Here is a 12,451-nt window from a genome sequence, read left to right on the forward strand (position 1 = left end):
GCTGCTCGAGCAACAGCACTGCATCCACCTCAGCCTCTCCAAACCCTCCGTCAACCTGTGCTCCTGGCATGTTCTGATGTCCAGCAGCAAAGAGAGAAGAGTCTTACCCAAAGGGAATGGCAAAAGGGAGCCTGAGCAGGCAGCCGACAGCTGCTGAGCATCACTGGCAGCATCTCATTCACCAGCACAGCTACAAGACTCTGCATCTCACCCAGGAGAAGACACTTTCCTCCTGAGCAAACCCAACTCCCGGATTTGCGAACTCTGGGCAATGTATTCAGCAGTGCCTCCTGTCAGTTCAGGGGTTGTTTTTTCCCTGCCAAACCAGTGCAAGCACCTGCATTCCTGCGCACCAGGCAGCTCGCCTCCCCCAGCACCCCGGCTGCCTCCAGCTCGAACACGTTCTGCACTGAGGGGTCCACAGCGGACTTCCCCAGGATGGAGCGAGCAGAAGCAGGGACTGATACAGGGTCACCCCCTCCTTCCAGCACCTCTAGTAGGCCAGACCCCTCAGAGTAGCTCTCACATTCTGGTGTCAACTTGCAAAAACAAGTACATAACTGAGAAGGACACTTTTTCAGAGTTCAGGATGCAGAAGCCCATGTTTTCCCACCGTGTTCTTTTTCCCAGCATCATGGATGGGAACGATGTGGGGCCATGGCTGAGCTCTGCACATGTCCAAGTCTCCAAACACAGCGCAAAACCCCATCGGCCCTCTGGCTCCTCACTGCGAGGACCTTCTACCAATACCTCCTGGGTTTGGGTATCTTCAGCCCATGCTGGTCTCCTCTGATCCACCTGAAGCACTTTGCCATCCTTCTTCAGAATATTTGCTCCTTTGCAGATTGAAAAAACCCTCAGCCTCAGGGACTCCCACTCCAGAGCAGACGGAGCCTTGACAGCTCCCACGGGAGCACACTCCTCTACCCACTGCGAGCTCATCTTTACAGAAGTAACACATGTAAATTGTCATCAACTGCTAATAGACCTTCCATACTTATTCTCACCTCAGAAGGTGCTTGACTGTACTTTTTCATTAACTCCCCCCTTCGACCCTTCTCTTTCCCCCCAAACCGAACATGTTCAAACCCACATGCTACCAATAAACACAACCCGAGCATGCAACACCAGTCACCAATCTGAAATGACCTGGTCTATCCATATTGCCCTGTCACCCTAGTTCCTTTCTTCCGGTCCAGGCTCAGCCTGTCATGGTAGGAGAATGAGAGAATCCCATTCTTCATGCTCTGTAAAGATTTAAAGATGTGAAATCCAAAACTTTTCAGTCATATGGCTTTCTCTCTCCCTTCATTAAAAGAAGTCTTAACTTTCACTTAAAGCCCAAACCACAAGAAGAAATGAACCAAAGGCACAGAGTTTTGTATGAAAACCAAACTACATTTTGCACACACACAAAAATCTGCCTGGAGCCATATATCAAGTGCACCTTTGACCCAGCAAGGCATTCAAAAAAGGCCCTATGCTGGGTGCTGGCAAGCCGAGGTTGAACTACCAAAAAGAAAAAGGGGAAGAATACGCACAGTCTTTTCATTACTATCAGAGAAATGAATCAAACAAGTTTTCAACTGATAAATTCCCCTGCAAAGTTTTGCAACACAGAAGTAACAACACTTGAGTACTGAGCAAAGAGCCAGAGGGAAACCAGGCAGGCTCTTTTAATCCTGCAGCCCTACAGCCACAAGCAAACACACAACAAAGCAGTCTGCTCTTAACACTTTTTCCTTTTATTGCCACCGGCAGCAAAGCTGAAGACTTTGGGGTGGTTGCTTTGGAGGCTTTTTAAGTGCTTATCTGCTCATTTTCTCTTGGTTTGAAATAAAGTGGAAGTAAATAGAAAAGCCTGGGCTGTGGCACTGCTAAAAAGCTTCCCCGTAGGACCCGGGTTGTGCAGAACACCAGCCCAACCTGCAGCGGGAGGATGCCCTGAGAAGATCCCTCTGCTCCAGACCAGTCTGGGCAAACAGCAGACTGGGAGACAGATTCTCTCCTCACTTCTCGTTATTCCCCTTAAACTATCGCTACTTGCTACGAATTTATCTTCCCACAGCAAGGGTGCTTTGCTCAGGACCAAACGCGCTTCTGTCTCTTCCGTGCAGAGTTAAATGGGGGCACGTAGCTTGCTAAGAGGACAGGGTGCTAACACGCCGCCTTTGTTGTGCAGACCTGCTAACAAGCAAATAAAACCTTTCAGGGGAGAAAAAGCATCCGAAGATGTACTATAAACCTGAGTGGGCAAGCTGAAAGCTGCTGGGAATCTTTCAATAAAACTGAGGGAAGAGAAGGGGAGATGGCAGAGAGAGGAGGAAGGACACAGGGGAGAGCAGGAACCTACAGGAAGCCAAACTCCCCCCAAGAAAGCTTTAGATTTCAGAATTCGGAAGAGGTAGCATGAAACTCCCAAAGCTGTAGATGTGGGGAAAGAAAATACTACTGTTAAACAATACATAAGGAGAAGGAAGATAAGCTGGATTTAAATAATAGCTTTTCTTTCAAAGCACTCTACAGAGCCTGGCTGAAATTGGGAAGGGTCGTATCTAATTACTTAAACTTCTACATCTGGAATCCGATGATAGTAATCATCCAAAAAGGGCACTTAGCAATGATTTAGAAGGAAGGTGAAAGGAGCAAATCATGCACGTCTGTTGTCAAGAGCTTTGGGACCAGCTATTTACCTGTAACAGCACTTCCAACAAGACCTCAAAGACTTTCTGCATTGACAAAATGTCTAATCCCTGCCATAAAGAAGAAACACACAGTGCAAGACCAGGATGGGAAACCTTGCAATCTCGAAATGGCATTTCTCCAAGCATCCCTGTTCCATGAATTCCTGTATTAGAGATCGCAATTAGCCACCGAGGGACAGGCTGCAATGGCCAAAGCCTGTGAGACAAGCCTCTTCAGTTGGCACACCAGTGCTATATAAAGATGCTTCTACAAAAACAGAGAGAGGGACTGGGACAGCAGAGCACAGGGTAAGACCCACAAAATCGGTCTCTTCCCCAGTGTTCAGGGCTGGATTCTGTGTTACTTCACACTCTCCTCCTCTGGAAGGGTTTTACCACTTGGTCTGCCCACACTTGGTGAAGCGGAAAGAGAGGTCCCAGACCTGAAAAACATCTCTGAGGGCTGTCAGTTTTAAGAATTTAAGTGTCACCTAATTTACAAGTGCACAGTGCTAGCTACTATTAAAAACAAGATTGTACAGACAGGCGTTTCATCTCCCTCAGGGCTCAGCCGGAGGATCCCACTGGCCCAGCTGCCAAGACCAAACCTCCCAAACTTCCAGCTTGGATCCCTTTCCCCTTCCTTCCCATTCCTGCAAGCAGCAGGTGGCTTTGGTCACTGACCTCCAGGAATCATCAGATCCTTTCCCACTTTCCCATCTCCAACCTGCCTTTTAGACAAGAGTTGCTTTGCCAGGGACTTTCCAGGCTCTGGCTGCTTCTGGAAACCCCCTTCAAACAAAAATAAGAGGAGAGCTGTTATAACCAAAGGGGATGTGGAAGAAGGGAGGGCACACAGGACACTTCACACCTGCCTCACTCTGCCTGTCCTTCCACAGGAGAAAATCCAAAGGGGAAGCATCTCCCCAGTTCATATCATGCAATAAAACAGCCTCTCAAGAGGTTGAGGGGAGGAAAGAGGTGACAGCCCCCCCCTCCATCATGCTTAGTGATTCTGCCCCTCATCTCACCATCCCTTCAGTCACATCCCAAATCACATTTCCATCCCACCCAGAGGGACCTTTGCTCTCCCACCCTTCCCTTCCCACCTAGAAGGGGGAAAAAGCTTCCAGCTCTCACAGCTGCACTAACAGGCAGGAGCTGCAATCATGGGGGTGACAACTTTTCCTGATACTTCAGCACAAGCCGCCCCCAAAGGATTTGTTGCTTAACACAGCAGGAATGAAAGGGTTATGTTTAAAAGGGTGAAATGAAAGAAGGGGGAAAAACATCCCTCAACTGAGGAATGTCAAACTGTCACAACTGCATCAGCCGTTTCCTCAGCAAGTCTGAGAGTCGGCATGTGCAGAATCGCCACGTCTGGGAAAAAAAAATAATCTGTCAGAGTAAATGGTTCCATCTTCAGAAAAGAGCTTGGAAGAGGTGCTTGGCATAGAGGCTTTAAATTGTTTTCTGCTGTTTCTAAACCCAGGCTCTCAGAAGAGATCAAAAGGCAACCCACCCTTCCCTAGAGAGCATCCCACCCCGGCAGCCATGTCATGGTTCTGCAGCCTTCGACAGAGGAATCCACCTCTTCGCAATCTCTCCATCTCAGATACACGGATTAGTTTCCATCCCAGGAACATTCTGATGTTAGGCTGTGCAGCATCTCCCTGCACTGGGATCAGAGCTGAAGTCCCAGCACCGCTGCAAAAGTGACAGCCCGAGTCAGAATTCAACCTCAAATCTGGTGAGGTTTCTGTCTTCGGGTTGTTTGGCTGTCACTCAATGAAAAACAGCAGAAATCACTGTCACCTGATTGCAATCAAGCAGAAGTTGCATAACAAGGAGGTAAACTTTTCCTCTCTTGCACCTCCTCCACCACAAAGGACAGAACCATCCTTCCCTGCTCCTCAAACACCTTCCTCTGACGCTACCGCCATCCAAAAGGTTTCCTTGCTCTAGACTGTGGAAGCATTTTGGGGTCTTTTCCCCACTTCTGCTACTCCCAGGCACCCCCACTCCACTCTCCTCTTCAGAAAAGTGCTGAATCCAGTTGTTCTCCCTCTATTTGCTGCCATCCCACGTTCACTCACCACACCTGAGCTTCATCCCCTGGCTCATACAGCCTCACTCTCCCTTCTCCCTGCAGCCCGCAGGTTTCAATCATTTCCACCCTGTAACTCACCTGTCTCTGATTGGGATAACTGCTCCTCACCTCCTGCTGCTCTCCTTGTCTCAACTCAGGTCTCTCCCTCACCAGAAGGTCCCATGTGTCTGACTCACTCTTCACCCTCCTCCTCATCACCCCCTTCCCAACTCCCACCCTTCCAACCACCACCTGCTCCCTTCCCATCAAACACACCACCACCCTACGGGACAGCATTTCGACCCAGATGTGGCATATTTATAACCCCAAATCCACGATCAGAAAGCAGTGGCCTCCCCTGAACACACAGCAGAGAACACTAATCAGTTTTTCATAAGGAAACTGCAAACCAAGCTACGGGAAACTCAGCAGTCTGGATTTACACACGGGGGAATATCAGAATCGCTTTCATTTTGACTGAAAGAGTCATAACCCCGCATTTCACCAAGAGCCGAAACCAAACTAGAAACAGAGCACGTGTCAAAACCATACAAAACTACAACTTCTGCATGGTTTTGATGCAAAATAATCTAAGCAGGCTGCCAGCCTACAAATCCTAACGATTTTGTGGACAAATCTGGGGCAAGTTTAGAATTTGTAACATAGTGTGTTACATGTCAGTTTAGGTTTCACTGTGAATATTTTTTAAGTGGAACACCAGTGGGCTCTGAGCATGGCTCTCAGCACTCCCTGCCAAAACAAGAGCCAAACGAGGTTGGAAACCAATTTCACCATTAACCATTTTAAGGTCATGTAAATTCTAGGTCCTTACCAGTGCTATTGGCACCCAAGGATGTCACCTCCCTCCTGTCCCACATAGAATGCCCTGAGTTGGAAGGGACCCACAAGGATCATCAAATCCAACTCCTGTCCCTGTACAGGACAACCCCAAAATTTGCACCATGTGTCTGAGGGTGTTGTCCAGTCTCTTCTTGCATAAGATGCTGGGAGACCTGCTTCTGCATTAGACAAAAAGTTCCTCTCTCGCACAGTTCACTCACAACATCTACCTTGAAGAAAAAGGATGACCAGCTCCAACCAGCCCTGCCGACAGATACCAGCAAACCCTCCTTTCAGCTTGGGACACCAAACATCACCCAACACCATCCTAATTGTCGATTGCAGGGCCCCTGTCCCACCAGCTAAGCAGGAGTTGAAAACAAGAGGCTTTTCCCATTGCACATCTCACACGTCCCCTCAAGCTTCGTGTATGCAAACATGTACCCCCAACACGCAAAATTAAGCAGTATTTTTGGTAAAAGGCTGGCAGGGTTCTTCAGTGCAATTGCTGCATCCCTGTCAGGATGGGTTCTGGACCCAAGAGCTGGGGGCAAAGCACCCTGCAGCCCCCCGCCCCGCAAACCAATCCATCTCCGAGTAGATAAGATAGTCATGGGTGTCCTCTCCCACCACAACGGGACCTCAGGTTGTGACACCAGCACGGAACTCATGGGAGGGCTCACCCCCCAGGGCAGGGGTCTCAGCTGAGGCTGTGCAGTGGGGAAGGCCAGAAGGGTTGGGGCAACCCCAGGACTCCACAGGGCAACCAAGCCCAGCTGCCCCAGTGATACCGTAAAATCGGCAAAGTAATGGACTCTTAAACCCACATTTTTGGGTTTTAAAGGTAACATTTCTTAATCAGCGCAGGGGACGGTGTGGGGGTGTCCCTCCATAGGTCTGTCACCCATGGAGTGGACATACATGCTGGTCATACATGGCTTATATTGATAGAAAAATTACATATTCATTACAACTTTTGACAACCATTAACATATTCTGCACCTATTCTAAGACAAGCTGTTTAAGCAACATTAAGTAACATTCACGTGTTTCTCAGCTGCTTCTCAGTTATCTGTTTTAAAAGAATATGTTGTAAATCTATGCCAATTTTAAGAATGGGGTATGATTACTAAATACAAAGATTCTATGACTACAAGGTCTGCTTCTACAAAATTCTATGCTTGTAAGTCTGGTAAATCTTTAAAGGTTGCTACCTTAATATTCTCCTAAACCATGAGTTCTATAATTCCTTAAAATACAGTCTAATAATCAGAAACACCAGTATCACCAGCAGCCCGGGGCTCAGCCGGGCCGGGCTCCCCCCCGCTCCCGGGGCAGCGCCCGCAGACTCACAGTAAAGCAGCGCTATGGATCGCAGCAGCACGATGCGGGTCAGCCAGAAAGTGCCCGGCAGCAGCGGCGGAGGCTGCGGCCCGACCCCGCTGCCCGCCGGCCCCGCCACAACCCACTCCGGGGCTCCAGGGGCGCCGCCGCCCGCTGCCGCCCGCCGCTGCCGCAGCGCCGCGCTGGGCGCCGCCATGTCGGGGCCCGCAGCGAGCATGCGTGCGGGGCGGCCCGCCCCCCGCCGCGCTGCCGGCCGCGCTGGGGACGCCTGACCCAGGTCGCCCCCTCAGGCAGCCATGTTGGTAGAGCAGTGGCTGGGCTGGGGTTTATGTGGAAAAATGTCGTTTATATACCCCGGCCTTAGGGAGCGACCTTGAAAAACGGCGAGAGAGTGCGAAGTTGTTTTTTTTTTTTTAAATAAATAAACCTGGAAAGAAAGTTGAAAGAGTTGACTCCAAAACCCCTAATCCACCGGCCGCACCTTGCATCACAGCCCCCCTAGCTCACCCCAACGTGTCTGCACTCCCTCCTTAAGGAAAAAAATCAAGATAAATTCCTCAGGTTTTCAACGCTGGCCACTTCTGATGCTGCCATGATTTTTACATCATTGTAGCTGTCAAACTCTTGACTCCATGTTGAGTTCATAAAACGATTTTTTTTAGCAAAACTACCTTAATAAAACAGCCTCGACAGTCATCGATGAGTTTAGACATGCGTCATGTGTCCCGCTGAAGTAAATAACCGCGGGGCTGAACCGCCCAGTGGTCTCTGAGAAAGTATCTGCTATCAGGTGTAACATTATTCAACGCTTTTCAGGCTGCAAAGCGGCCCCTTCTAAATGCCTCTTTTGTTTTTCCAGTTTCCCATCACTGCTGCTTGCATTGTTCTCCTTCGAAAAAACCCTACATAATGGTGCATTGTGTAGCGAAAGAAAAATAAGCTATTTGTTGAAGGCCTCTGGTACACTGCAGCTTCGCTTTCCCTTTGGATTAGCCACAAGGTTCGGCTAGATAAATTTAAATAGATGTAAGCTAATGGTTTCCTTTGTGGGGTCTTTGTGAAACTGTTACAGCAAATTCCACATTAAATGGAAATGTCTGTAAAACAAACTGGATAATTGAGGAAATTACTGGGGAAAAGCGGAAAGTTTAGGCTGAAGATTAAGAAAAATAATAATAATTGGAGCTGGGAAGGTGACATTTAGCTGAGTTGGTTTTCATTGCCGAAGATCACTCTGAGATCTGCTGACCCAAGCTCGGGGGACATTGTGTGTCACCGCACCTTGCAACAACACGGGCTGCAAAGTTTTAAGTTTATTAAATGGCAGAAAGATGTTGTTACTCTGCAGGATCAATCCAACTCTCACAAAAGGCAATGGAAGCCTTTCCTTTCGCTTTACTGGAAGATGGTTCAAGCTATAAAGGAAAAAGTGTGATAAAATGGTAGATCAGAACATCAAGTCAGCTCCTCTCTTTTCTGCGTTCCAGCCAGTCCGCAGCTTTGTGTGCAACATCACCTGTGTCTCGTTTTCTGCCCACTTATCTATTTAAAGTAATTTTATTTTCATTTAATGATTTTCCTTCACATTCCCTCTTTTCAAAATAACGTACCAGAAAAATAAAACAATGTAAAAACCAAGCAAGCAATGCAAACAAGATATTTAAAAGCGAGGCTCTGAGCCTTGAAGTCTCAAAGGGAAAGTGATTCATAAATGTCAGGCGGGCGCTGAAGCATCATTGATGCTGATCTTCATTCAACAAAATCCGCGCCACCACATCCCCCCGCCCGACCCTATTTTGCTGTGTTCCAAACAGCTGCAAAAGTGACAGAGAAACAAGCATTTACTGTCACAGCACCCAGCAGCTGTCCCCACCAGCACCTCAACCCTGCTGTCCCTGGCACCCTAGATTACTCTGTGTTCATTCAAGTCTAGGCTTTCGCCCCTCTGGCTGCCAGGAATTGGGTTTAAATAAAACAGAGGAAAGTGAATGTGTGCAGAAATAACTATTTTGTAAAGCAGCATTAACATTTGGGGACTCGTCTAAAGAAAACATACATTCACAATTATGTGTAATGAAGTTATACGCAATCCCGCTGACCATTCAGCTGCATTTGCTAAATAGGAGGTGGGAATCTTGCAAAGAATTTGGGAGCTCCCTTTTACTAGTTAAGATTTTTCTGGTGGTAATATTTTTTTCCATTAAAATCCCGTATTCTTCCCTTTGCAAATCTGATCTGTAACTCCAGGGTTAGCAGGATTAAGGCTGAAAAGGATTTCCAGAAGAAGAATTACCTTTTTTCTCCTGTATTTGCACAGCATCCATAATGAGAAGGTGCTGATTCAGAAGAGGGATTCCTAAGTGGTACTACAGGACAAACAATTAATGGTCATGGTAATCATAATTAATAGAATTGTGGTTCTCCATCATTTTGAAAAGGTGCCATCCAGTCTGTGTTGGGCAGGAGGAGAGGTGAGATCTTTTGCCAGTGTCTCCCCTGGCCTTTAACATGTAACGTGTACATGAGAGGTGTTGATCCCACAAAAGCAAATTTTGTTTTGTTGCTGGTATCTTAGAGTATTTGAACAGAAATAACACACTGACGTATCTTTTCCTTTGCCCTGGTTTTGGTCTTTCTGCACGCTTGTTTTCTGGTCTGCAGCCTCAGCCTGGGAAACCTGCAAGATAAAAACTCAGAACAAGCCACTTGTTAACTTTGTCCACTGGGATATTAAAAAAAAAATTAATAATCATAAAAGTTATTAAGGGCTATTTTATTTTAGCTGAAATTACACACCGGGCCAAATGTAACATGTAAAGATTTTCATGAAGGCCTCACTGCTGCCATGATGAAACCTAGAGAAGGGTTTAGGAATCCCACGTGCTCCTCCCCGCTTGCATTTCAAGCAGCAGAGAGGTCAGCGGAGTCCTGCCTGGTGCAGGTGTGTGGAGTTTCTTGCATCAATGCCAGGTAAATGTTTCTGGGTTGGAAAAGAGCTGCTGGGGGACATGTTCCTCTGTTTGTCCTGCAGCTGCCAAACTATTCACGTCCAGAAAAAGGAGGGACGCTGGAGCTAAGCACCCCATTAACACAGTAAAAACTAATATTAAACTAAGCCTCCGTCTTCCCCCCTGTTCTCAGCAGACTGCAGCAGCTGTGCAATGGGGACAAGTTTGCATCCACTCGCAGTGATGGGCACCTGGAGTCCCCAGCTCATCACAATCCATGGAGACGCCTCTAATGATGAGGCTGTGCAATAAGAAAAAGTACTTCTTGCTATGGTGGGAGCACATAGTGACTGGAGCACAGGAATTTTTCCCTCCTGCTGTACAGGTGGCAAGCAGCACAGTGGTGGGAGCTGGGGAAATGCTGAGGACTAAATACCGCAAGAGTTAATTAAAATTTGCAAAAAGGTTGCGTCCCTTTTACTCTTGAATTGGTCAGAAGAGTAGGGCTCATTTCACATGAACAGAAGACAAATTTTGGACCTAAACTGATCTGCAAGCAGCTGAGCAATGTAAATTTTAGTCTTAAAATTACTGGCGCTTTCACAAGCACGCAGTATAGGATTGGACCCATCATCTTGAGAGCAGAGCTTTTCAGCTCTTCTGCTGCTATTTTAATTGAAATTAGTTCAAAGTTAGCGCAAGTCAGTTTTGGTTTTGGTTTTTTTCTTCAGCTATCAGGAGCTTTCCTGAAAAGGACTGAACATTGTTCCACAGCAATCTCTGAGCTGCCACTGAACGGCTGTATCCTCTGGGCAGCGCATTAATCCTGCACGTCAGAGGCTCATTTTAACATGATGTGTAGGTTTACTCTTATCTGATCAGGGCTTGTTTTTTCTTCCCCTGTAAGGCTCTTTCTATTTGCTCTTTGAAATTCCCATGTAAAAGCTGCTTGCAGTTCAAAGGCAGACAATTTTTGAAAAATGGCAACTTTTACACTTGATCAGATGAAGCGGTAGAACCCACCTTTGGGCTGGGGAAAGGGTCCAGCATGTTGCATGTCCCATCGTGTGCAGGGGTCGCCACGTGTTCTCATGCTCTGAAAATGCCTTCCCTGGCTTCTGCTGAAGATGAAATTTCTCCTCCCTGACATTAGGGGTGCTCTGGCTGCTCTGAAGCCAACACACACCCCCCAATTCCTACATAACCAGTAAGTATGGTGGAGAGGAACTGGTGGCTTGACCTCCTATCCCGTGAGGATTCTGAGGGTTCCCAGGTGACAAATGACGATGCGATGGAGCCAACCATGCACACCTTGTTATTTAGTGCCCGATCCCCAGGAACGCTTGTGTGAGCTGGCCAGGAACTTTATTGGAGATGGTGCCAGACTTTAAAGAAAATGAAGCAACATTGCCAGGCAGCTGGTGGAGCTCTGCTGTGCCCACTTTCTGTCATGAACAGCCAGCTCTGTTCCACCAAATCTTCTCTAAACATCTCCTGCTTGGGTGCACTCCAAGGCTCCACTGGGCAGTGGGAGTCCTGGTTCTTTCCTCCCAGACCTGCACCCTTTTCCTACAAATCCCAGCATCAGGGGCTGCCCCACAATGGGCTGGGTCAAGACAGAGAAACATTAGGCCAGGTCTAGATGGTGCTTCGTGTGAGACCATTGCAAGGCCTGTCCTGCAACTCCATCTTTTCCCATCCCTCTGCAAACAGCGCTGGTACTTTGTCATGCAAAATTTGAACACGAGACCCCTGTAAAACAAACGATGCCACTTGAACCCACTTGTCCAAGGATAATCTCACTCCATTTCATGGATGAGTGAATGTCTCAGGATCGGTCTGCGAGACAGGCCAATGCTGCTCCCTCCACCAGCTCAGCTGAGAACTGACGCTGGGAGACGCAAAATGGTTTGTGCAAGGTCACAAAACCAGACGTGAAGCAGGACAAGTACCCTGCTCTGGTTCCAGGTGCTGCCTCTTCCCCGTGCCCGTCTCTAGAGTAAGAGAAAGAAACTACTGAAAATTGTGCTGCTCCTCCTCCTCCCACCTGCATTGGGCAAAGCGGAATTGAAGTGTATGGGCTTGGAAACACACCTCCCTTTCTTGGGCAGAGCTGGGGAGCCCTGAAAGGACAAAGAAAACCAACATCTCTAACTCCTGCTGTTCTTGGAGGCTTCTTTTGCAGGAATTTGACTTGTAGTTGAAGGCAGGGATCAGAAAATAGGGGCTCTTGTTTTTAATCTTTTCCCCAAGCTCCGAATATTCCACAAACCCCTTCCCAGCCTCAGCCATGCAATGAGGTTCAAATCTTCCGAGGAAGGTGCCGCGCAAGAGGTGGACTAAAAATCGTGATTATTGCTTTGACTAAGCCACCTCTAAAATGGATGAAATACAATTTACTTAACTCAAAGAATTCCTTATTAAAGAGACATGAGAATCCTAAGAGGCAAGCATTATAGAAATGGGTATTAGTTATATGTCATATGAGGGGGAAAAAAATAGCTTTGCCCAATGTCCAACAGCAGTGCAAAGCCACCTCTCTGAAG

The 12,451-nt window shown here is 47.6% G+C and overlaps 1 protein-coding gene across 3 annotated transcripts in view; it reads right to left on the minus strand.

The window, feature by feature from the left end:
* Positions 1-7,189, minus strand: part of LMF1 (lipase maturation factor 1) — a 180,574-nt gene extending 173,385 nt beyond the window's left edge. Inside the window, exon 1 of one of the 3 annotated variants that reach the window (XR_010466377.1) lies at positions 6,967-7,181. Coding sequence is in view for 1 of the 3 variants with exons in the window: in XM_005504541.3 (XP_005504598.2) it covers positions 6,967-7,174 (208 nt within the window). In the remaining 2 variants the exon portion in view is untranslated. Of the gene's footprint in view, positions 1-6,966 lie in introns of all 3 variants that reach the window. The other 2 variants (XM_005504541.3, XM_065031272.1) reach the window with 2 other exon arrangements.
* Between the last annotated feature and the right edge of the window lie 5,262 nt (positions 7,190-12,451).

The sequence above is a fragment of the Columba livia genome, chromosome 15, assembly GCF_036013475.1.
Source record: "Columba livia isolate bColLiv1 breed racing homer chromosome 15, bColLiv1.pat.W.v2, whole genome shotgun sequence".
Lineage (NCBI taxonomy): Eukaryota > Metazoa > Chordata > Aves > Columbiformes > Columbidae > Columba > Columba livia.